Genomic DNA, 25683 nt, shown 5'->3' with positions numbered 1-25683 from the left:
AGACTAGACCCAAGGCTTCCCAGTCAGGCTTGTGGGGAGGGGTCTGCAGGACCCCTGCAGAAAGTTGGAGAGAAAAGCAATAAACAGCTTCCCTCTCAGAGCTGCTCTGTTCCTGCCACTCCGCTGCCTGTGTTCCTAGGCCAGACCAGAATGCGTTTCCCCTAGATCTCCCTGTGGCTCCCTCCTCCGCCTCCTTTAGGAGTTCATTCAAATGTCACCTTCTGTTTTATTTTTCTTGGTGCCACTTTCCACCTGCCAACGTGCGTCAGCATTCCCAACTTGTCTGTCTCTCCCCAGCACGTCGTAAGCTCCACCCAGGCAGGGGTGTTTGCCCGTCTTGCCTGCCGTACTTGCTTGGCAAGTAACAGGTCCTTGGTACAATCCTGTTGGCCTGAAAGCTTTCCCCTGAAGGTCGGAGTTCGGCAGGGATGTCTGCTAGCTATTCAACACTGTGCTAAAAGCTCAAGCCAGAGCATTTATGTTTCTTTTCTGAAGATTTTGTTTTTTGGGGCATCTGGGTGGCTCGGTCGGTTAAGTGTCCAACTTCAGCTCAGGTCATGACCTCGGGGTTCGTGAGTTCGAGCGTCGCGTCGGGCTGTGTGCTGACAGCTCGGAGCCTGGAGCCTGCTTTGGATTCTGTGTCTTCCTCTTTGCCTCTCGCCCACTTGTGCTCTCTCTCTCTCTCTCTCTCTTTCTCTCTCTCTCTCTCAAAAATAAATAAGCATTAAAAAAAAGATTTTGTTTTTAAGTAAACTCCCCACCCAGTGTGGGGCTCCAACTTACAACCCCCAGATCAAGAGTCACATGCTCCACTGCCCGAGCCAGCCAGGCGCCCCCTCTGTAAAGGAAGACGGGAAACTACTCCTATATATAAAGATAATCCCAAGGAACGCACCAGAAAGCTGCTCGTGCAAGTAAATGAATTCAGCCAGGTTGCAGGGTACAAGATCAAAACACCAAAACTATTTGTGTTCCTACACGCCAGCACCAAGCCATCCAAAGTGGAAATTAAGAAAGCAACTCCATTCACAAGGGCATCTAAAAGAGTAAAATCTCTACGCTTGGGGTGACGTCATGGGAAATATTAAGAGTAGGAAGATCCAGGAATCCGTCTCTCCACCAAAACAACTTCTGAGCTGGCAGGAGCTATCAGAATCCCAATTTGGAACTCTAGAGTCTAGATGGACACTTGCAGTTTCCAGGGCAGAACTTGATGAAGAGGCTGGGAGGGGTGTGGGGGATGGGTGAAATAGGTGATAGGGATTCTGGAGAGCATTTGTCATCATGAGCACGGGGTGATGTATAGAATTGTTGAATCACTGTATTGTACACCCGAAACTAATATAACACTGTATGCTAACTAAAAAGAAAAAAAAAAGAGGGGCTCCTGGGTGGCTCAGTCAGTTAAGTGTCCAACTTGGGCTCTGGTCATGATCTCGAGGTTCGTGGGTTCGAGCCCCACATCAGCTCAGAGCCTGGAGCCTGCTTCGGATTCTGTGTCTCCCTCTCTCTCTCTGCCCCTCCTCCACTCACATTCTGTCTCTCTCTCTCAAAAATAAACATTAAAAATTTTTTTTAAAAAGAGAACAAAAGCAATCATAAATATGCCATGTAGATATATCAACGTAATGAAAAAGAACTATGGAAATGTAAATCCATATATAGATATTAAAATTGACACACAAATAAAAAAATTAAAGAAAATACAATGTAGGTTGCATTACTACTCAGGTCTGATGAGGCCAACAGATGAGAGGGTGGCTGCCATGGGAGAGGTAGTTTGTTATCCTCGCAGATCCCTAGAAACAGGAAGCAGGGCCACACAGGGAAGGACCGGGCTGGGTCAAAAGCAGAGGGAGCAGGGCAACTGTGGGCAGGAGCCTCTGTTGTGATTTCCATGGGAAGGAACGGGTGAGGCAGGGTATATGGGCTTAGGGTTGACTGGATTGAGTAATTTCAGGACTCGGGTCAATAGTGCTGTCTTGAGATGTCTGGTACCTGGCCTTGGGTGATTGGAGCAGGGGCCAGTGGCCCTGGGTATGAGAACCTGATAGCAGAGGTGGGAGGTGGGTGTGTGAGCTCCGGATTAGTTTGTACTCTTGGACAACTCCTTAACTCTCTCTAGGGATTGGCCAACCCCAGGGTGGAGAGGCAGGGACAGTCCCTGTAGGGTCAGTAAGATCCAGATATTAGAGCATCAGATATAGAAAGGACAAGCCACAGTTAATGCACCTGTCCTCAAGGAGTTCCCCATCTTATGAAGGAAGGTGACCCCTACAGTCCTATAAGCCACTGAAGAGTGTGCTGGTTCTCTACTGCTGTGTAACAAATTCCCCCCAAAACTTGGTGGCTTAAAACAATAGTAAGCATGCGTTAGCTCAGTTTCCTTGGGTCAGGAACTCACGAGGGGCTTGGCTTGGGGTTCTGGCCCAGGGCATCTCCTTTGCGGTCATCTGAAGACGAGGCTGGGGCCGTGGCATGGGCTCCCAGCAGGCTCAGTCACATGGCCGTTGGCTGGGGCTGACACTTCCAGAGCAGGTGATCCCAGAGAGAGCAAGGCAGGACCACAATGTCTTCTCTGACCTCGCTCCAAAAGTCACCCACTGTCGCTTCCACGGCTGGAGGGGTCATGGCAGGGCATGAGTGCCAGGAGCCCAGGGACGCTGGGGGCTATGGTAGGTGGTAGCCACCACAGAGGATATGAGCTCATGATCATTTTTCCAAATTGTGTCTTAAATAGTCTGCCAGGCTGCCAGGTATGGTCAAGACTCCATGCAGCCACCTCTTTGGGCTCTGGCATGTGTCTCTCCTTTACCCTCTCACACCCAGGGGTGGGCAAGGCCACTGCTGTTGAAAGCACCGAATTACTCCTCTTGGTTTTCCCCGCCTCTCAAATACCTCCCCTTGAGTGGACCTTCTGTGTCCTGTGGGGAATCTGGTGGTGGCCCTTCCCCAGCTGTGTGGCCCCTTTCTGACTGTGCACCTCCCCCACATTCACAGCCACCCCTTGAGAGCTGGCCAAACCTACCGTGTCTACTGGTATCCCCATCCCTAACCCTGTGGGATCCTGGCTTCTGCCCCATCACTCCACCCTGCCCATCTCGCTCTGGGGCATGGCTGAGGCCTCTCCAAGGGCACCTCCCCTCCACTCGCTCCTTCTCCGGCCCTCCTCCTTGGGCTCTGGTCCTCTCTGGCCTGTCTATCTGCTCCGTCAGCCTCCCTGCCAAGCTCCTCCACCATCAGGGTTCCTGGGGCTGTGTCCTGGGCCGTCCTCTCTCTCAGCCACGACCACAGCCTCAGTTTCCATCTGTTCACCAGGGACACCCACATTTCCGTCCTCTCTTCCCCTAGTCCCCAGGCTTCCATCAACAGTGGCCTCTTCAGAGCCCCTGTTTGGCGGTTGCCACGGGGACCTGAACCCAGCACCCTGCCTGAGCTCCGGGCCTCCTGATCCCCACCCCCGCCACCCCAGATCCCTCCTTCCCTTCTCTGCCACCTCAGCAAACAGCGCCTGATGCAAGGGCGTTCTTGCCTAAGGGATGGAGTTATCCCCGGGACTCCCTTCTCTCCCATGCCCACACCCAGTCAGGCACCAAGCACCCCCCCTCACCGGGCTCTTCTGGAAAGCACTGCATCCATGCCTACTCCCGCCCCATCCTGCCACTGACTCCCACCCTCATCTAAGCCCCCAGCTGTCTTCTATGGGGACCAGAAGGTCCTGGTAGTGCGGAGGGCATGGCGGTGTGCAGGGGAGATACTGAGTAAGTCCCAGAGTGAAGGAGGGACAAGGCTGGGTCCCACAGTGCTGGCCCATCCCTCTTGTAGCCGGAGTGCAGAGAAGGTGTCTCAGGGGAGTAGAAGCAGAGAGACAGCTGGCTGCTGGAGAAGGAGCAGGTCAACAGGTGGCTTCCCCAGGGAGCCGGCATCTCCCCCCCCCCATCACCGCACAGGTGCTACTGGAGGCAGGAGGCACCCACCCCCCATCTCCCCCTGCTGGGGGCGGGGAGAGGGCATGTTATCACTTTTTATGAGGACATGTTGCAGCCAGCTCACCTCTCCCGGAGAATTTTTCTAAAAGTAGGCTTCCATTTTTAAAGCTTTTTAATTAAAAAAAAAAGCATCCTGTTAAAGTACTAGAAGAAAACAGGAACTTTTTACATGTACTTAACCTTCAGATGCAGAATGCCTCTCTAAGCAAGATACAGAATGCCAAAGCATTGCACTGAGTAAACATTAAAATGTCCTGTAAGGCAAATGCATGAGAGACAGTCCAAAGGTGATAGTCGTATCAGCGGGAGCAAACATACTGTCAGCAGCTCCGACGAACAAAGGAGCTAGTGTCCTCTAATAGGTAGAAGTGCTCAAGATCACCTAAAAACCACCACATCCCAATTTAAAAATGAGCAAAGGATACTAACAGAGAGAAGCCAGGATAATCAGCATCTGAAAAGATACACGATCTTTTCTGAGATCAAGAAGTGCAAAGTGCACATTAAAATCGAGATGAGTTTATTGCCTCTCAGACTGACAAATTCCAGGTGTGTGGGAAACAGTCCAGCTCAAGCTGGTGATAGAGAGCAAGGATTGTGCAAGTTTGGAAGTTGCATGAGATTAGAAATAGCCTCAGGGTCCTGACTAAGGGGCACCTGACTAAGGGGACCTGACTATGGAGCAAGGAGATTTGTGCATGAGCAGATATACTGTTTCTGAGAGAGAGAGAGAGAGAGAAATGCAAGAAGGGAAGAAGGGTAGAGAGAGAGAGAGCGAGAGAAAGAGAGAGAGAGAGAGAGAGAGAGAGAGAGAGAGAGAGAGAATCTCAGGTAGGCTCTACACTCAGCACAGAGCCCGATGCAGGGCTCGATCTCATGACCCTGGGATCATGACCTGAGCCAAAATCAAGAGTCAGACACTCGACTGACTGAACCGTTCCTCTATTCTTTTTTTTTCTAACTTTTTAAAAATGATGGGAAATGATCCATAACAAAATTTACTCCTTTGAGCATTTTTAAGTATACAGACCAGTGGCATTGTAAGTACCTTCGCACTGGTGGGTAACCGTCACCACCATCCAAACCCAGAACTTTTTCATCTTGTAAAACTGAAATTCTGTCTCCATTGAACACTAACTCCCCACCCCATCCCCTCCCCCAGTGGCTGACACCCACCATCCTGGTTTCTGTCCGTAGGAGTCTGACTGCTCTGGGGACCTCATGTAAGTTGGCTCATACAGTGTCCTTGTGTGACTAGCTTCTGTCACTCAGCACAGTGTCCTCAAGGTTCATCCATGGTGTAGCATGAAAGATGATTTTGCAGTGAAAAAGTAAGGGGACATCTAAGCACGCGTATGCAAAAATACCTCTGGTTAGAGAAACAAAGATCCATTTGGTAGGGAGGGCTCCGGGTGAGGATTTTTCGTCGTATCAACATGTCATTTCAGTGGTCATCATAACACAGCAAACCACATCGTTAACCCTTTTTGCCATGCCTGTGCATTGCTCTTTTAATTAAGACAAAATTTGAATTTCATTAGAGTTTTGGTTTGTTTGGCTTGGGTTTTAATCTATTTAAATAATAGCAGTATCTGTTGACTTTTGTGATCTAGTTAACTAAATGTTGCTACCTGGCAATTGAACCATGCAGTCAGCCAGATGGAGAATATGCACCCAGCAGTCTGTGCTCCTGAATTCTCCACACACCTCACCGCTCCCTATTGCCTCCCCTCTGCTCACCGTTATATATGCAGTTTGACCTGCAAGCATCTGAGTTGTCAGTCCCACACCCTTGACCCGCCTGCCAGGGCCACAGGACAGCTCTCTTCCTCACTCTTTCCACAGCCCATCACCCAGCTGCTCAGGGTCTGCCCTTGGTATACGTCCCTCACCTCACAAGCCCTGCCTTCCCGGCGTCATCCCAAGTCTCCTCCCCCAAGCTGGTCGAAAATGACTGGCTGCCCACCTGAGCACATCCCCAGGCTCCCTGGCAGCCCCCTCCCCATCTGCCAGCAGCTGGCTGCCCTCCCAAGCTGGCATAGACTGGAATCTCCAAGCTACAGATGATTTCTGAGTTGGGGTAGGAGAACCTACCAGGCCAAATGCCTCCATCCCTGTGGGTGTCAGTTGAAGGGAAGGCATCAAGGTTATGGGCTTCCCCCAATCTTCCGCTGCAGTCCCGAGGGAAGCCCTGGGAGGCTCACGGTAAAGGCGCAGGCAGGGCCCTGAAGCAGAGGGCTTAGGTCTGTGACCTCCCCATAAACGGGCCCTGCGCGCCTCTCATGGGGCAAATGGAAGGATGCCGAAGAGAAAAGCGCAAAACGTGTTGTGTGTGTCAGGCACGTGTGCACACGGCCATTTTTGTGCACAGTTATCACAGCTTGCCAGCAAAGTCCGTACAATCCTCTCAGATGTGGAAACTGAGGCTCAGGGAAGCTGGGTGACTTGTCGGGGGTGGGGGGGCTCAGCAGGCAGGCAAGGACACTGGAGTCTCTCCCAGCCTCCTGCTGTGTTCACGGCTTCAAGAGCCAATGAGTCATTTGCTGTGGCCTTTGCTTTCGTCTCCCCGCAGAGAACATCCTGGAGTCCACGGACAATAGTTGTACTTCAGTCATTGAAGAAAAAAAGGAAAAACGCAGGAACACAGGTAAAGGGAGCCCTCAAGCTGGGAGCTGAAGTCTGCGTGGGTGAGAGTCAGACATCTCCCTCCGTAGGCCTGTCTCCAACACCGGTGGCAAAAGGAAAGTCTTCTGCTTCCAATGGGTTACCGAGACCCAAAATAATAGTAATGTAAACAAAGTAGGATTTATTTTTCCTCCAGTAAAGGGAAATGTGGGAGGCAGTCCAGAGCTCCAGGAGGCCCCACAAACAGCAGTTCTAAGAAACTGTCCTGGTGACCAGGTCCCAAGTCTTTCTGCCTTCAAGCCAATTTTAGCCTTAGGGTTTCAACTGCAAAGTTATCATGTGGTCACAAAATAGCTGCTGCAGCCTCAGCCATCACATCTGATTTCAGACATGGGGAAAGGGTCAAGGGAGGAGCAAAACAGCCTCCCAGCCAGCTCAGTCCTCCTTGGAAAAATACCCTTCCCAGAGGACCCACACAGCAATTTCTGCCTACGTTCCATTGTCTAAAATTTGTCCTGTGGCCATCAGTATCTGAAAGGGAGGCTGAGCCATGTAACTTTTCAACTAGGCAACTTCCGCTTGTTAAGAGGAAGAAGGGTAGGCAGCTGGCTGCTTGTACTGCTTCCTCTGAGCCTCTGCAGTGCTGTTCCATCCCCCTGGCCTCCTGTGCCGCCCCCCAGGTTCGCAGGCCAGTCTGATCCTTCCACAGAAGGGGGCAGATGGGAGCACACTCCCTGAGCCTACCTCTCACAGGCTGAGCTCCCACCTCTCATTCCCCTGCCCCCCCCCCCACCCGCCTGGTTTCCTCTTTCTTTTAATTCTGAAAACCCAAACCTGTCCAGGAATAGAGACTAAGGTCCTGTGAACTCAGGTGCCCATCACCAGTACAGAAGATTTAGCCATATTTGTTTCATCTATCCTTCTCTTTTTTTGTTTTTCGTCTTTGCCAGAACATTTTTTAATTTTAATTCTTAAAGTTTTAATTCCAATATAGTTAACCTACAACTAGAATAGTTTCAGGTGGACAATATAGTGATTGAACGTTACTCAGTACTCACCATGATAGCTGTATGCTTTATTCCCCAACACCTGTTTCTCCCATCACCCCACGCCCCTCCCTCCCTCTGGTGACCATCAGTTTGGTTCTCTATGGTGAAGTGTCTGTTTCTTGGTTTGTCTCTTTTTCTGCCTTTGTTCATTTGTTTTTGTTTTTTTTTTTTAATTTTTTTTTTCAACGTTTTTTATTTATTTTTGGGACAGAGAGAGACAAAGCATGAACGGGGGAGGGGCAGAGAGAGAGGGAGATACAGAATCGGAAACAGGCTCCAGGCTCTGAGCCATCAGCCCAGAGCCTGACGCGGGGCTCGAACTCACGGACCGCGAGATCGTGACCTGGCTGAAGTCGGACGCTTAACCGACTGCGCCACCCAGGCGCCCCTGTTCATTTGTTTTATGTTGTAAATTCCACAAGTGAAATCACATTGTATTTGTCTTTCCTTGAGAGACTTAACGTTGCTTAGCATAATACTCTCTAGCTCCATCCACGTTGTCGCAAATGACAAGATTTCATTCATTTTTATGGCTAATATTCCTGTGTGTGCACGTGTGTGTGTGTGTGTGTGTATCACATCTTCTTTATCCATTCATTTATCCATGGACAACTGGGTTGCTTCCATACTTAGCAAGCATACTTTAAATTTAAATCCAGGCAGGGCGCCTGGGTGGCTCAGTTAGGCGTCTGACTTCAGCTCAGGTCATGATCTCCCAGTTCGTGAGTTCAAGCCTCATGTCGGGCTCTGTGCTGACAGCTCAGAGCCTGGAGCTTGCTTCAGATTCTGTGTCTCCCTCTCTCTCTGCCCCTCCTCCACTCACACTCTATCATTCTCTCAAAAATAAATAAACGTTAAAAAAAAAAAGTCAAATCCAGGCATGTCCTTGCATCATTACATCCCACAACGTACATTTTTTAAAAATAGGGCTTTTTCTTTGCAAGACCACAGTGAAGTTACCCAATTATCTCAGATATGTCTTCCTATAGAAGATTCGTTCTAATTGATTCAAATGAGATCTGATCATCTTCTCTCTCTTTACAATCTAGCAGAGCCCCTCCCCCACGTCCTTTCATTTTCTACGTCTTGACTTACTGAGACATGGCGTTAATTACCTGTAGAACGACCCCTGTTCTGTATGTATCTGTTTGCTACCAGGTCATTGTTCTAGAAACTGTTTCTCTGTTCCTCATCTTTCCTTTAATTGTACATTTTAACCTTACGTGCTTGATAAGATGTTCCATTTTGTCCACAAGAATGCTCCCTACCACCTCTCACAAGAAGCCCGTGCGTCTAGCTGCCCCCCACTCATGGTATTGCCACGCTCGGTGGGGTCTGGTGGTGACCGCCTGGCCCTCTGCCACATTCCCATCAACCATTCACCCAACAGCTTCTTCTAACCATGGATCCCTGTGCCTGAACTGATCACCACATTAAGGGTGAGGCATCCGGGTTTGGTGTGATTGGTTTGGTCCCTTCGCTAAGGAATAATTAGGTGAAATGCACAAATCATAGGTATACAGTTTGACAAATTTCAGTAAATGTATACACATTTGTAGCTTCCATCTCATTCGCCATCTAGAACATTTGCATCTTCCCGGAAGTTCCCTTTCCCCCAGAGACAGCAGGGCTCTGCTGTCACCCCAGAATCATTCTATCCATTCTCAAACCTCATATAAGTGCAGTCACACTCCGTGCTCTTTCGGTCCTGGCCTCTTTCATGCAACATCACACCTGTGAAATGCCAGTCACAAGAGTCCCTTCTTGGTTGTTGCTGTGTGCATTCTGTTGTGTGCATATGCCGACAGTATATCATTCTTTCCGGGATGGATGAACATTTGGGTTGTTTCTGGGTTTTTGATATTCTGAGCAATATTGCAGTGAACATTGCTGTGCATGCCATTTAGAGGACATAAATGCTCATTTCTCCTGGAAATGAGGAAGGAGTGGAATTGCTGGCAGGATGTTTAACCTTAGTAGATAGTGCTGAGCAGTTTTCCAGAACACTTGTTCCAATTCACAGTCCCACCAATAATAGGTGTGAGCAATCCAGACGCTCCACATCCTTTCCAACACCTGGCACGTTGTCAATACTTTTGCTATTACCTGGCCCTTTGGATATGGATTAGTATCTCATATTCCCTGTGATCCATGAGAGTGATTACCTTTTCATATGTTCACTGATGACTCTGTTGTGAAGTGCCTGTTCCTGACTCTGCCCACTTTTCTGCTGGGTTGTCTTTTCATTTTAATGATTTCTAGGAACTCTTTACATATTCTGGAAACAAGTCATTCACCAGTTCTAAATATGCAAATACCTTCCCTCACTTGGCAGATTACTTTTTCCCTTCTTAGTGGTGCATGTTTAATGAACAAAAGTTCCTAATTTTAGTGGAGTTCACTTTCCCAATCATTTTCTTATCGTTGGTATGTTTTATGAACTGTTTTAAAGCTCTCTGCTGACCCCCAAGGCCATGAAGATACTGCATTTTATACAAGTTTTGTTTTCACTTTACAATCAGACCTATAAATCATCTCTGATCTAGTTGTGACCATTTTGTTTGCAGATTCTTTGAATTTTCTCCTCTACAATCACATCACCTTGAGATGACATTATTTGTCCTTCCTTTCCAATCTTATACTTTTTATTTCTTTTTCTTGCTTAACTACAACCCTGAGTAGAAGTGCAAAGACAGGCATCCATGCCTTGTTCCTGATCATGGGGGGCGGGGGAAGCACGCAATATTTTGCGTAGAGGTTTCTTGTAGATTCCTATACTCATTTCCTGTAGCTGCTATAGCAAATTACCACAAACTCAGTGGCTTAGAGCAACACAGATAAATTATCTTACAATTCTGGAGGTCAGAGTCCAAAATGAAACTTAGAAAACTAGAATCAAAGTGTCCATGGGGCTGCGTTCCTTCCAGAGGCTCCAGGGGAGAATCTGCTTCCTTGCCTTTTCCAGCTTAGAGGCGCCTGCGTCCTTGGCTCCTGGCTCCTTCCTCCATTTCCAACTCCAGCAGCACAGCGTCCTCCAGTCTCTGTGACATCACTCCAACCTTTGCTTCCATTGTCACACCTCCTCCTCATGCTGCTGGCCTTCCTGCCTCCTGTTAGAAGGACCCTCGTGATTGCATCAGACCCATCTGCAAATCCAGGACCATCTCGCATCTCAAGGTCCTTAACTTCATCTCATCCGCAAAGTCCCCTTTACCATATAAGGGAGCCTAGTCACAGGTCTGGGGTGTAGGCCATGGACATCTTTGGGGGGCCATTACTCAGCTCACCACACTTCCTCTTATCAGACCAGGGAAGTCTCCTTCTATTCCTATGTTGCTAAGACTCTCATTAAAAATCAGTTTCGGGGGGCGCCTGGGTGGCGCAGTCGGTTAAGCGTCGGACTTCAGCCAGGTCACGATCTCGCGGTCCGTGAGTTCGAGCCCCGCGTCAGGCTCTGGGCTGACGGCTCGGAGCCTGGAGCCTGTTTCTGATTCTGTGTCTCCCTCTCTCTCTGCCCCTCCCCCGTTCATGCTCTGTCTCTCTCTGTCCCAAAAATAAATAAAAAACGTTGAAAAAAAAAAATCAGTTTCGAACTGTATCAAATACTTTTACTGCATTTCTTGAAAAGATCATATAATTTTCTCCCCCATTCTGTTATTGGGGTTACTACATTGATTGGTTTCTAAATGTCAAACCGACTTTGCCTTTCTGGAATGATCTGCTCCAAATGACTGCCATCCTTGATCGTGGGCTCATCTTCACATTAATACATTAACCATTAGCCATTCGGAAACATTCCCTACTTGCAGGACTGCAAATGCAATTTCTGTTTTTGGAAGCCCGTCCCCACATAGCTACTTCTAGCTCTGTGGCCTCGGGTGAGCCGCTTCCCTCTCCGTGCCTCAGTTTCCTCAGTGGGAGTAACAAGAATTCCCAACTCATAGGATTGCTATGAAAATCAAGTCAGGTATAGTCCTTGGTCTGGCCCACGGTTAAGTGCTCAGTGCTTGCTAACTATCGTAATTAATCTTTTCGATGGGGACACGGGACATGCAGCCCAGACGTGCTACCGGCCAGTTTGGGGACATAAAGATTCCGACTCTGGCTCAGTCCTCACTCTTCTGAATTTAGGGAGATGCCTCTGCCCGGGGCTGCTGGGCAGATGCAGGGAGTGAGAGAGACAGGCATGAGGGTGTGAGGAGGGGGTTAGCTGTGCAGCACCATTGCTGCACCCAGAGCCATCACTTCCTGCACACCCTCCTCCCACAGCCCAGCCCAGTGGGCCACACTTCCCCACTTAACCCCAGACCCGCTGCCTCCCCAGTTCCAACACTCCCTGTCTGCCAGGCTCCCCCCGTCTTGTCCGGAGCTGTGTGCAATTTCTAAACTTATGCCTTTTCTGGCGGGGGGGGGGTGGCCTGGTGAGGGAGGCGAGCCACGTGCCCAGGGCACCATCTCCCCTGACCTCCTCCCCCCGCCACCTCCCCCCACCTCCCCGGCCACCTGACACAGAGAGGCCCTTGGGCGGTCTCTTCTGGAACCCCTGTGTCGGAATCAAAGGATGTAAAAGAAAGTTGTGATTAGGCGTGGGACAAGAGTGCACGACTCCAAACCAAACCTGCACAAGCCCAGTCCCTTCTCCTCCCATCCACCACCCGTGTGACCACCATCCACGTGACCTCTCCCTATCTTGGGCGCCCCCCCTCCCATAGGCTCCCCTCTCCAGAAGCCCAGCTGAGAACGGACTGCCTGCTTCCTCCTCCAGGCTGGGCCCAGGAGTGGATAATCTTTCTTTATTCTTCTCACTCGTTTTCAAACTATTTTGACCGGTTGAAAAGTTGAAAGAATAGTACAAAGATGTTGTGGACTCGGGGCTTTCCTGACACCTCCACAGGACAGGTGTGGGTGAAGGGTCCTGGCGGACCACCGGGGTGACATGCTGGGGTTGCACTGGCCAGAAACGGCCCACCCCTCTGGCTTCCGCCCTGGTTCCCTCCGATGGCCTGAGCAGGGTGGAGTCTGTCAGTTTCTCCACTCTTCCTAGTTGACAAGTAGGACTCTTGTGCGGCGGTGTTTTGAGTCTCTTAGAACTTCAAATCCCCTCTTCACAGCATCCCCTTTCTGCTGGTGAGGGTGTGAAATAAGACAGACAGGAAAGGCAGGCCAGCATCAGACTTCGAAGTCTGGAAATGCTCACAGCCCCTGGCCTCTGTTCTCCCTTCCTGAAATCAGTTGCAAAGACCCAGTCCATGGGGGCACACGGGTGTGTGCCGCGGGGTGTCTGAGGCAGCTCCCGGGCTGCTGCACATGTCCCGGCAACGGGTCCTGATGAAATCACGCGTTACCGCAGCCTTTTACATTTGCCCACAGGTCCACAAAGAATTAGTAATTTTACAGGCAGCTGCTGAAGGTAAAGTGTTTTTAGTTATTTATTTTCTTAAAGATTTTTTTATTTTATTAATTTTTTAAAGTGTTTATTTACTTTTGAGAGAGAGACAGAGCATGAGTGGGGCAGGGGCAGAAAGAGACGGAGACACAGAATCCAAAGCAGGCTCCAGGCTCTGAGCTGTCAGCACATAGCCCGATGTGGGGCTCGAACTCATGAACCATGAGATCATGACCTGAGCCGAAGTCGGACGCTTCACCGACTGAGCCACCCAGGCGCCCTGGTCAAGTGTTTTTTAAAAGAAGATATGAAATTATTAAAAATAGGTGTTAGCATGTACTAGAAGAAAATACCCCCAGAAATATTACCAGCGATTGTTTTGAAGTGGAGGAATTATTTTGTTATTATACTCTTTAGCTTCCAAGAATGCTTTAGTTTGTTTTACAACGAATGCTGTTTCCTCCAAATGGAGGATGCGGGAGAAAGCAACCATATTTTTAAGACCTTAGTTTGGTGCTTCTGGGTTCTGTCCTCCCTGATCCCTGCTGAGCTGAGCAGTGGGAACCTAACCCTTACCCAAAGGGGTAGGGGGAGCAGCAAAATTAGGGTCCTTGGCAGCTCCCATCTCTCAAAGTCCTGCCCTGCCTCCCCAGGCCTCAGGTGTTTTGCCGTCACTCGCCCCCAAACTGAGCCTCCCCCTGGGGGGCTTGTGGAGAATCCTGCGGACAGGGCATTGCCCTACAGCACGCACTGCCCTCCGCAGGCAGGTGCCTCTGCTCTGGAGTCACTGGGCCTCCCTGACCATCTGGCCCCATCACTTCCCCACTCCTGCTTTTCCCCTCTGCAGAATGGGGGTTCCTGGGACTTTAAATGAGAGGGGACAGAGGGCCACATGTCTGAGACCGGGGGCGGGGGGTGGGAGCTGTGTTTACCAGGCCTCTTTCAGATGTCAGGGACAGAAGCCCAAGCCCACCTAGGTTAAACCTGACAGGTGAGTTTCTGCAGTCAGAAGGTCCAGGGTTGGATTTCAGGCACAGCTGGATCCAAGAGAACATTCGACACCTGCTCACGCTTTCAAGGAAGCTCCTCATGCTGGGTTGGGAGGGCACCAGGACTCCAGAGGCACAGACCACCTGTTTGGAAGAGCTGGCTCATCTCTCCAATGAGATATCTCCCTCCCCAGTGCCCGAGATTGTTCCTGACCATGCGGCTAATCCTTTCCACATGTCTGGAGACGTGGATTTCTTCTTGCTCAGAGATCAGGAGCGGAATAAGTCTCGCCTAGTGAGTATCCAGGACTGAGGCCTGCCTGCAACTCTTCCCTCCCTCATGCACGCAGACCCAGATTGCCCTTCTCAGAAGAGTACTTTCCTCAGGTCACTCTCTCACTCTAGAATAGTCAATGGTTCACTATTTTTTAAAAATGTTTATTGACACTTGAGAGAGAAAGAGAGAGAGAGAGAGGGTGAGGGAGGGAGGGGCAGAGAGAGAGGGAGACACAGAATCCCAAGCAGTCTCCAGGCTGTGGGTTGTCAGCACAGAGCCCCACACAGGGCTTGAACCCATGAGCCGTGATATCATGACCTGAGCTGAAGTTGGATGCTTAACCGACTGAGCCACCCAGGCGCCCCTCACTATTTTTAAAAAATCAACTCGAAACCCTGATGAGCTCTCCAATCTCTGACCTGTCCCACTGTCTTACCCAGCTTCATCGCCACTCTTCCTGGGCCTTGTCAGAGTGGGCTGTTGGAAGCTGCTGTGGCCACCGTGCTTCAGCCACCAGGTCTTTCTGCTGTCCCTTGCATGAGATGCCACCCTCCTGACACTCCCTGTCCTTCAAGGCCCGTCTCAGACCTCAGGCCCCCTCTCGCCTCTCCCAGGAGACTCGCCCCTCCAACTGCTCCAGCCTTGCACAATCCCTCTCGTGGGAATTCTTGGAGGCCAAATCCACACACAAACATGCACCTGTGCATGTGTGCGTGTGCGCGCACACACGTACACATATGCATGGCCCTCAGCAGCACCTGGGAGTCCCTGAGCTAGCCCCGGACCCCCCTCCACCGGCCCGCGCCTTGTCTGCACCCCAGCATAGTCTGTCTTGCCTCCCCACCCAAGAGCCCACTTGCCCACTCCCACCTGCCGTGGCATGGCTGGAGCGAGCAAGCGTCACTGCAGCCAGGCTCAGGGAGGACTCACCAGCGGGCATCTTCACTGAGAAGTGCTCAGCATGGGCCACGTTTCTGGGACATGGTCTCAGGCACATGCCTATGACCAGCCCTCCCGGGCTGACTCTGTCTACTTCAACTCATGGCTCAGTATCTGAGATTCCTCTGAGAACTGGCTCCGGCCGAGACCCCAACCAAAGACACAAAAAGAAATGCACGTTTTCCAGCCCCTACTCAGACCTCCCTGCCCCACCAACCGCCTAGAAGCTCTGTGGGGGCCACCATCAGTGTTTTCCCCATCCTGCTGCCATGCTGTGCACCCACTCATGCCCTGGAAGGAGACACTCCCACAAAGCCACACCGAGCAGCACACACTTCTGCGAGGCCTCCAAGTGGGCAAATACAGCAGAAACACACACAACTTTCTCTGACGGACTTAGAGACCTTCTTCCAGGGCAGGATTATCTCTTCCCAGCCTGGCCCTGCTTCCACGGTCGCTTCTGCCTTCTTCCTAAACCCCCCAAACATGGCACCCGTCCCCCCCAGCACAGCCCTCCCCCCTCAATCCCACACCCCAGCAGAGCCCCCCCAATGTCACAGTGACCCCAAGCAGCTGCCCAGTTTCTTCTAAGTGCAGACCCTCTGCCACTGGGAATCTAGGTGATATTTCCCCAGCTTTGCTACACGGAGGTCCAATCTAGGGGCCTCAGGCTGGGTCCCGCCACAGATGTGGTTCCCCTAAGCAGCTTTCTAAAGAGGCTGCATTCATTGCTGCACCTGGCAGCCCTGGGGAAAGGACAGATGAAGAGAAGAGGATTTGTGCAGACCTGTCTGATCCTGCAGGCTGAGGTGCCTGGGCCATGGAAGGATGTGGAGAACCCCCAGGGCTTGGGCTGCAAGAAGGGCTGGGCTCCCCTGAGGGGGCCTTTGGCCTGCACTAGTCCTCAGGGAAGAAAAGCCCCCATCCCCACGCCATCCTGGGGTCCCCCCAAGCTGAGGGCTCAGGGACGGGAGCAACGCTGGGGCAGGTTGGAGGCCAGGGTGGGTGGAGAGGAGCAGATCCCCGGCGACCTGCCCGCCGCTGCCAGCTCTGACTACCGAGCTTGCAGACCAAACTCGGGCTTTCGAGTTTCTTTTGGAAACTCACAAGATCTAGCTTCCCGGAGCCTTCGGTGTGTCCGATTTAGCAAATCACAATTTGAGAACATGAGAATAGTGTGAATGAATTTCAGGAGGAACCATCGCTTAGTGAGTATGTGCCTGCACTACTGACCTGGAATGCAAACCTGGCTCGGCATCCTGTACTTAATCTGGCAACCCCACCCCCACCTCGCCCTTAACCCCCGCTCTCAGCCCCACTGCCCTCTCACCCCGGGAGCTGTGCTCAGAGCCCCCAGGAGCGTTTTCCCAGGCACACAGCTCCGCAGCCCCCTCTGCGCGCAGCAATCCTCAGCCCCGCCAAGTGCACCCCCACCCTGACCCAAGTGCGACCCCCGGGCAATTCCCCCTTCACCTCCCCGCGCCGCATGCGCGTCCCCTCAAGGCTGTGCGACCCAGGGACAAGGCGTCGCCGCCGATGGGAGGACGCTGGTCCCAGGCGCGGTGGGGGAGGGGGTGGAAGTGGTGGCCGGCCCCGCCCGATCCCGGCCGACCCCGCCCAACAGGAGCGGGAGCAGAAGAAGACGCTGCGGATGCACCAAAAGATGACCTACGCGTCCAAAGTGTTGGCCAAGCACACGAGCCTGCGTCGCGAGCTGCAGCTGGAGGACGAGATGCAGGACCAGGAGGTGCGCGCCGAGGCGGAGCGGCTGCGCGCCTTCCACGACGACACGGCGTGGAAGCTCTCCATGACCAAAGGTGGCCCCCTTCCCCAGCGTTGGGTCTTGACCTCGGGGCTCGCGCAGTGCTGTTCAAGTGCTTGGAGAGGCAGGGCTCCCGTGCAGTGGGGAAGGAGGGTCGTTTCTGTGTCTGACCCCGCCTCCCTCCATCACAGGGATGGATTCCAGCCGGACTGCCAATCTAAAAGCCTTTGAATCCCAACGTTGCTTGCATTCGGAAGGTTCCCGTGCACGTGAAGGCAGATTGCGCCCATATAAAATATAGTCCCTTAATATGGTGGAGGGAAAGAGCATCAGTCTGGAACCAGGTTCCCTGGGTTCAGATGTCAGCTTCAGCACTGAATGCCCTCGCCATCCTGGGCCAGGTGTTCACCTCCTCTGCACGGCAGTTTCCTCTCCGGTCTGATGACAGTGGCGACCTCGTGGGTTGTGGGATTCAGCGTCTTTAGATGCTACACGGAAGTCCTGTGTGTGTGTGTGTGTGTGTGTGTGTGAGAGAGAGAGAGAGAGAGAGAGAGAGAGCTGTTATTAATTTTATGACCCAGCATTAATACTCTACCAGCCCAGATGATAGAGTCCTGGAACCCAACTGGTGTACTGAATGTGAATATTAATCCGAGACCCCCCAGCCTCTACCCCCTGACCCCGTGGCTTGTTATATGGGGGAACAAAGCCCCTGAGCTCACTTTGACATTATGTGTGCCGAGCTCTGCATGAAGAGACACAGAACTGCACGTTTTTCCTTTTGGTCTCTACCCTCCATTCCAAGATCTGGGAGAGGAAGCTGGTCTCAGTGGGAAGACTGGACCCAGCAGGTTTAGGCACCAGACCTGTCGGTATCCCAGATTTGACTTGCAGTGAGGACCTGGGTCTCCTTGAGGGAAGGGCCTTCCCACAAGATGGGCCAGGGAGGCAGAGGCCCAGCTGGGTCTCTGCCAGGCTTCTAGGCTTGAAATACCACTCCTACACCACACTAGGGTCTTCTGGAACGGAGAGGGTTTAAGAGATGAGGCAGAGAGTCACATGGCTCTGCTGCCCTTTCCTTGGCTCCTGGTCTCTCCAAAGTCAGGACGTCTCTGGGCTTTCCTCTCCAGAAAGACCAGGGAAAGAGGATCCCGTGGCCCTTTGCCCTCTGCTTTTGCTCCAGAAGGTCTTACAGGGGCCCACCTTAACTTTCTCCCGCTGGCTTCCCGCCTGGTGTGTAGACCTAGCTGATGAGGGTTTTTGGGGCCCGTGCGGCCCGGAACCAAAGACCAAGAAAGAATTGTTGAAGACGTCTTTGGTGCAAAAGGGTGATTTTCTTGAAGCACGGGGACAGGACCTGTGGGCAGGAAGAGCTGCCCGGGGACCATGAGGAGACACTGGGGGAGGTAGAGGCCAGCGAAGTTTCCAGTGAGATTTTCATGAGCTAAAGAAGACTCACAGGATGCTGGAGGCCTAGCTAGTGTCAAGCTAAGGTTGTTTTTACCTCTAGCAAAGCAGTAGAAGTAAGACAGCTCCTGGAGAAACTTACTCTGCCCGCCTCAAGTATCTGTCAATGGGCGGCAGGTTATAAGGAAATTTAGTTCTGCCATTTCCTTCTGCCTTTGTTTCCCACATCGCTATGGAGGGGTAATGGAGACTTAGGTCCCAAAGGACTGTGATGCTCTATCAGTTAACCATTTGTTTTTCCCCTTTCCTTTGTTCTTGGGCCGCCTGGGCGGGGGGTGGGAGGGGGGGTTTGCGGCCTATCAGCTTGCCTTATGCTCCCTCATCGTAGCTACTATCTAAACTGGATCCTGGGGACTTAGAGCACCCCAAATAGAGATCATGCTGCCCTGTTTTTCTCTCCCCATCCCTTTGCAGTTCCTGGCCCAATAGGTCTTTCATTATTAGGTGCAGCTGGGTGAAACTTCCTGGGCAGGGCTGTCCAGAGTCTCACTCCAGGTGAAAAGAGTACTACGGCAGGAGAGGCTCAGGCCAGACTCAGGAAAGGACTTCCCACCTGGCCCGATCTCCAGCAGTGGAGAGTGTGATATATCCACAGAGCCTCCTCTCCTGTTGCTAGAGACGGAGCCCAGTCTCCCAGAGTCCCCGTAACAACCTGGGCCTCACAGCAGAGCAGGTGCCTGGAGAGGTATCCCGGCCGGTCTGGGTCTCTCTCACCCTGCCCACCCCGCCCCTCTCCTCTTTTTGCAGAAAAGAAGATGGAATCTGATAACCTGAACAACTACATCAACCAGAAGCGCCAGATGTTCCGCATCCAGGTTGGCCCAGCTGTGCTGTGCGTGGGGGGGGCGGGCGGGGGGCTGTCCCAGTGAGGGGTGTGACTCCCACTCTGGTGGCCCTCAGTACGCCCTGGACATGAAGCAGCAGGAGATCCAGCGGCTGGAGCTGCTGGTGACCAAGGAGGAGGCAGAGCTGGAGCGGGCAGAAAGGTCCCTGGAGAATGACGCCGCCCTGTTCGAGGAGTTCCTCCGGGAGAATGATCGGAGCTCGGTGCAGGCCCTGAAAGCGTGAGCCCACACGGAGGGCCCCCCAGTGCTCGTGGGGCCTGAGCACCTGCGCCCACGCTAGCCTGCAGCCCGCCTGCCCCCCATCCCCTCCCCCCACCACCTGACCCTGGCAGCTCCCCCCACCCACCGCCCCGCCCCAGGGTGGTGTATATGCCCCCTTTAACAGTTTTGCAACTGGCCCCCTGCCCCCATCCCCATCCCCACTTCCAGGGCTGAGAAGGAGACGAAAGCAAAGGTGGAGAAGATCTTGGAAATCCGGGACCTGACCACCCAGATCATGAACATCAAAAGGTGAGCGTGGAGGGCAAGCCACTGAGGTTGGCCTGCCGCCACTTCCCTCTGTCATTCGCCCCCAGCCAAAAGAAGCCCCCACGCAGGGCAGACCTCGTGGCTTTGCCTCTCAAACCTAAGTGGTTCAGGGACTCAAAGCCCTGCGGGACGCAGCTGCACATTTTACAGAGGAGGTGACAGGAGCCAAGAGAGATCCAGTGACTTTCCCAAGGCCACAGCACCAGGAGGCAGGCTCACTTGGAGACCAGGGTCCCCAGGGTCAGCTGCAAGTCCAAAGTCACAGAGGGTTATACCTGTGGAGGTGTGACCCACGTCGGTCCCCAGCAGGCCGGTGTCCTCTCCCAGGCACACCTGTCCCCAGGAGAGCCAGGAGCACTCTGGGCTTACCCAGGCTGCAGAGGCAGTTCCCTCTGGAGGGGTCTCCCCACGAGGAGGAAGCTGACCTCCCCTCCCCCTCCCCAATCCAGCGAGATCTCCAAATTTGAAGACACTTTGCAGCATTACAAGGCCTACAAGGACTTTCTGTACAAGCTGTCGCCCAAGGAGTGGTTGGAAGAGAGGGAGGAGAAGCGTTTGGCTCTCAAAAAGGCCAAGGAGGTCACTGAGCCCCCCATAGAGAACACTTTACACTCCACGATCCGGGACAAAGGTAACAGGAAAGAAGGTAGTTCCCTGGGTCCACCCAGACCCTGTGCCCTGCTGGCAGTGGCCTTGGAGGTGTCCAGGCCACAGGCTGGGCCCCTTCCGTGCCTGTAAAGCCCCAGCCAGGGGCAGCAGCTGCCCCTTAGGGCCCACACATTCCCTCAGGGAAGACAGGGCCATCTCTAACTCAGACCCAAGGGGCTTTCCTCCCTTGTAGGTCTTTCTGAAACTGCGGGGGCCCTAAAACTGTGTGGGGGCCCTGAAACTGTGGGGGCCCTTTCTGAAACTGTTGGGAGGGCCCCAGGGAACCCTGTGCCCTCAAGCAGTATTGCTGAAGGCCTTGCTCCAGTGGAAGCCATCCGAAACCCCTCCCTTGTTTCCTGTAGGACCAGGGACCAAGGGCAAGACAGGCTCCAGAGGTACGTGGCTGGCGCAAGCTGGAGGGGCCCTGCCCCGGGCTGGGGCATGTGAAAACCATCCTTCTGTTTCCTCCAGAGGGGCAGGGCCCAAAGAAGTCCTGGAAGTTCCTGCAGGTGGCGCAGCTGGGGCAGATCTCGTCCGACACCCTGAACCTCCAGCATAGAAGCCAGGCCAGTGTGTATAGCGGGCTGAACGCCAAAGGGTGAGTGGGTCTGGGGTAGGGCAAGGAGGCTGGGGTAGTGGCTGGGGCCCACTGGGGACTGCTCCCAAGTGGCTCCAGGCCGGGGGTGCCTAGGACAAGCCCAGCCTCTCCGGGAAGGGTGAGACCATGACGAGGGGGCTGTTCCCAGCTTGAAGGGTGTATAGTCTGACTCAAGCCCCAAGATCGAGGTGTTTTCTAAACCGTTTTATTTCTGTCCGATTTGGTAACCTTCTGTCTGGGGTGGCCCACTTGGGTGCTAAAACGAGACAAATATAAACGGATGCAGGCAAGCCAAGTGGGTCCAGGGAGCGTCAGAGCCTTTTAAGAGAAGCCAGAGTCTGGGTTTTTACATAAAATGCTCTCTGGGCCTGGCTTGTCTCTGCTGCATGCCTGCGTGATCGTGCGCAGAAGCAGGCGTTGTTGGCGGTCGCCGCCTAGTGCCCCACCGCACGAAGCCCCACTCTCCAGGTCCTCTACGATTGGTGGCCTTTTGGGTTGTTCCCAATTCTTGGCTATTTTGATTAGAGCTGCTGCAAACATTCCGGTACTTTTATGTTGGAGCACTCTTTGCATGAGTATTTTTGTTGGAAACAAGAGTGGGAGTGCTGGTTCACGAGGCGAGTAGATGCTTAGCTTTAGCGGCTTCTGCCAAAGACCTGCCATGGCTGCTACATTATACGCTCCAGCCAACAGGCAAGAGAGTTCCGGCTGCCCTGCCACATCCTGTTCAGATCCGGCTATCATAGGTCCCTTCCATTCTCGGTATTCTGGCATGGCTATTTCATAATAACCATAATAACTTGGGATGCCTGGGTGGTTCAGTCGGTTGAGCATCCGACTCTTGATCTGGACTTAGGTCGTGATCTCACAGTCCTGGGATTGACTCCGCACCTACCGTGCAGAAACTGCTTGGGATTCTCTGTCTCCCTCTTTCTCTGCCTCTCCCCTGTGCTCTCTCTCGGCCTCTCTCTCTCAAAATAAATAAACGTTTAAAAAATAAAAGAGAGTGTCTTGACAAACAGATCAGGAGATGAGGCCACTGAAATGGTAGTTTTTTTGTTTTTTTTTTAATTTTATTTTTTTTAATTTACATCCAAATTAGTTAGCATATGGTGCAACAATGATTTCAGGAGTAGATCCCTTAGTGCCCCTTACCCATTTAGTCCATCCCTCCTCCCACACCCCCTCCAGTAACCCTCAGTTTGTTCTCCGTATTTATGAGTCTCTTATGTTTTGTCCCCTTCCCTGTTTTTATATTATTTTTGCTTCCTTTCCCTTATATTCATCTGTTTTGTCTCTCAAAGTCCTCATATGAGTGAAGTCCTATGATTTTTGTCTTTCTCTAATTTCGCTTAACATAATACCCTCCAGTTCCATCCACATAGTTGCAGATGGCGAGATTTCATTCTTTTTGATTGCCGAGTAATACTCCATTGTATCTGTATAACCACATCTTCTTTATCCATTCATCCGTCGATGGGCATTTGGGCTCTTTCCATACTTTGGCTCTTGTTGATAGTGCTGCTGTAAACATTGGGGTGCATGTGCCCCTTCAAAACAGCACACCTGTACCCCGTGGATAAATACCTAGGAGTGCCATTGCTGGGTTGTAGGGTAGTTCCATTTTTCATTTTTTGAGAAACCTCCATACTGCATTCCCAGAAATGGTAGTTTTTAAATGCAATACCACCTCACACCTGTCAGAATGGCTAACATTAACAACTCGGGCAACAACACATGTTGGCGAGGATGCGGAGAAAGAGGAACCCTTTTGCATGGCTGGTGCAGCCACTCTGGAAAACAGTATGGAGGTGGCCCCAGGGGCTCAGCCTCCCCACCCCTCTCCTTTGTATCTTCTCTCATCCCTTAGGTGTACCAGCCTCTGTCCTTCCTCCTCTACGACAGCCTGGCAACCCTCTCCCATGCTTCCGTCCCCTACCTGCTCCTGAGGGCCACGCCCCTATGCTGATGACCCCCCCCTTACATGTTTGTTCTCACTACGCAATCTCCCATGTCCCCCAGCTGATGCTTGTCAGGCAGGAAGGGGACCTGAGTGCTACCGGTTTCCAAGCTCACTTTCATCTTGATGTGTCACGGTCCTGCGTTGTGAAGAAGACTGGCCACCGTTAGTGGGCCAGGCACATGCCTCGGGTTCACTTTTATCCCTGCAACCCCAGCCGGTGGGAGCTGTTGTTTACAGTTCGGTGTTGAACAGAGGCTCCGGGGGGTTTAACTCTGCATGCTTTCTCTACCGGGACTGCCCTCAGCCCTGGAGCTCCCACCATCCAGGCCCCATGTTGGGGCAGTCCCTCAGACTAGAGGTCTAGGATCACACTATTCTGGGTCCCTCCATCTATTAGCCGTGTGACCAGGGTCACTGAGTACAGTTGAGCAGGTTGTGGGCTGCAGAAGGCACTCAGCTGAGAGCGCAAGTGGGAGCTAAAGTCCAGCCTACCCCCCAGACTACATCCATCTGGAGGCAGATTCTCAGGCACCTTATGGGCCAGCAGTGCCCTGCAGGTGACATGGGGCAGGTGGCTAGTTCTCAAAGCCCCATGTTCCTCATTTGCCAGAGGGACATCAATGTGTTTGGTGTGAGGTACAGGCCTGGTGAGTGATTTGGTTGTTCCTGTGGCCCTTCCTCTGAGAAGCCCTCCAGGGTTCCCCCTCAGGGCTCCCACAGAGCCCTGCACTTATCACCTCCCCATGTCAGGTGGGTCAGAGCCTGGAGTCACATGAGCCTCAGCCCAGGTTCCTAGGGGTGGAGCCCAGGCTCCTCGAGCTAGAGGCCTGCCCCACCTGCTTCTCAGCCAGCAGAACCTGCGCCTTGAGGGCAGGGGCCCAGGCCGAAGCAGGCCAGGAGGGGCGATGAGAGCAGGTTTGGAAGTCATTTGAGGTTGGGTCCCATCCAGCAGGGCCTTCCAAGGCCCATGCTGAGTGCTCAAAGCCCACGATTTTTCCAGTACCCCCGAGGGTCTGGGAGAGCCCCCGCCCCTGTGGGGTGCTCAGGGTCCATCAGAGGTACTGCGAGTGTCACAGGATAGCCCAGTGGGACCATCAAGGACAAGTGCCAAGGCCATATCTAGATAGGGGAGGTGGACAGAAAAGGCCCTGAAGGTGGCTCCTCGAAGGTAGGGGTGCCTGGGTGGTTCAGTCAGTTAAGCATCCGACCTCAGCTCAGGTCATTTCACAGCTCATGAGTGTGAGCCCTGTGTCAGGTTCTGTGCTGACAGCTCAGAGGCTGGATTCTGTGTCTCTATCTCTGTCCCTACTCTGCTCGCTCTCTCTCTCTCTCTCAAAAATAAACATTAAAGGGGCGCCTGGGTGGCTCAGTGGGTTGGGCATCCAACTTCGGCTCAGGTCATGATCTCGTGGTCCATGAGTTTGAGCCCTGCGTCGGGCTCTGGGCTGACAGCTCAGAGCCTGGAGCCTGTTTCAGATTCTGTCTCCCTCTCTCTTTGACCTTCCCCCATTCATGCTCTGTCTCTGTCCCAAAAATGAAAAAACGTAAAAAAAGAATAAAATAAAATTTTAAAAAATAATAATAAATAAACATTAAAAAAAGAAGAAGAAGAAGAAGAATGGTCAATGAGGGGCAACCCTAGCAGTGGCAGTGGGTGCAAAGGCCCTGAGGTAGGTCAGCACCCGGAGAGACAGAAAGAGGGCGGGTAAGGCAGGAGCAGGGGAACTTCAGGAGGAGAAGGAGGCGAGGGGGGCAGCAGGGGCCCTGGGCAGCAGGTTCCAGGGAGGGGGCTGAGTTTTATTCTGTCTGAAGTGACATGAACTGAATTTGAAACAGTCCCCTGACTGCTGAGTGACCATTGTGGGGCCAAGAGGAGGGCTAGTGCCCCTGCCTGGTCAGCTGGCGGGGTGAAGGAGGGGACGAGGACATAGGGAGCAGGGAGGTGCCCTGGTGACTCCAGACGGCTTCACCGCTGGGGCGGGAGAAGATGACCACCATCTCTGTGCACCAGGTCACTGCTGTCCTGACCCTGCATCTCTCTGCAGGTCAGACTCTACCACCACTATGACTGAGGACTCAGGCAGCGACGGGGAGGTCAGTGGCCACGCTCCGGGTGGGGCTGCGGAATCCGGTCCCCCTGCACCGACCGGCCAGCCCACACGCATGGCTCTGGTTGCAGGAGCTGGACCTATACTTCACGGAGCCCCAGCAGCTCCTGGACATCTTCACGAAGCTAGAGGAGCAGAACCTGTCGCTCATCCAGAACACGCAGGAGATGGAGGAGACCCTGGAGGATCTGAACTGCACCCTGAAAAACACCCAGATCCGCATGTAGGTCTCCTGCTGGGGCCGACCGGGCGGGGCAGGGGAAGCTTCCGGCCTTGGCTGTCATCCTGGGACCCTGGGATGCCACTGGGAATTGGGCTATGGCAGCCCCCCACCTTCCCCATCCAGGGCCCTGGCCCTGCCCTAGCTTTAGTTTTCTGGAAAGCTCCACAGGAAGCCTGATTCTGGGGACAGGGCATGTCCTTTTGGGCAGAGGGGCTGGGGGGTGGGAAGAGGTCAGGTGGGTGGAGCCACATGGGGCTGGTCCCCTCCCTTGGAGCAGCCTGCAAGTC

General features: G+C 52.8%; 1 protein-coding gene across 2 annotated transcripts in view; it reads left to right on the top strand.

Moving 5' to 3' along the window:
* Window positions 1-25683, top strand: part of CFAP100 (cilia and flagella associated protein 100) — a 52003-nt gene that overhangs the window by 4366 nt on the left and 21954 nt on the right. The window contains exons 3-13 of one of the 2 annotated variants that reach the window (XM_030307563.1): window positions 6562-6636; window positions 14233-14333; window positions 16879-17071; window positions 19231-19298; window positions 19384-19547; window positions 19758-19838; window positions 20306-20487; window positions 20867-20899; window positions 20976-21102; window positions 25111-25159; window positions 25245-25396. In XM_030307563.1, coding sequence (XP_030163423.1) covers window positions 6562-6636; window positions 14233-14333; window positions 16879-17071; window positions 19231-19298; window positions 19384-19547; window positions 19758-19838; window positions 20306-20487; window positions 20867-20899; window positions 20976-21102; window positions 25111-25159; window positions 25245-25396 — 1225 coding nt within the window. The remainder of the gene's footprint in view (window positions 1-6561; window positions 6637-14232; window positions 14334-16878; window positions 17072-19230; window positions 19299-19383; window positions 19548-19757; window positions 19839-20305; window positions 20488-20866; window positions 20900-20975; window positions 21103-25110; window positions 25160-25244; window positions 25397-25683) is intronic. The other variant, XM_030307564.1, reaches the window with a different exon arrangement.

The sequence above is a fragment of the Lynx canadensis genome, chromosome A2 (genome assembly GCF_007474595.2).
Source record: "Lynx canadensis isolate LIC74 chromosome A2, mLynCan4.pri.v2, whole genome shotgun sequence".
NCBI classification, from domain to species: Eukaryota; Metazoa; Chordata; class Mammalia; order Carnivora; family Felidae; genus Lynx; species Lynx canadensis.
Note: the sequence above shows the minus strand (reverse complement) of the source record. Positions and strands in the feature narration are given on the sequence as shown.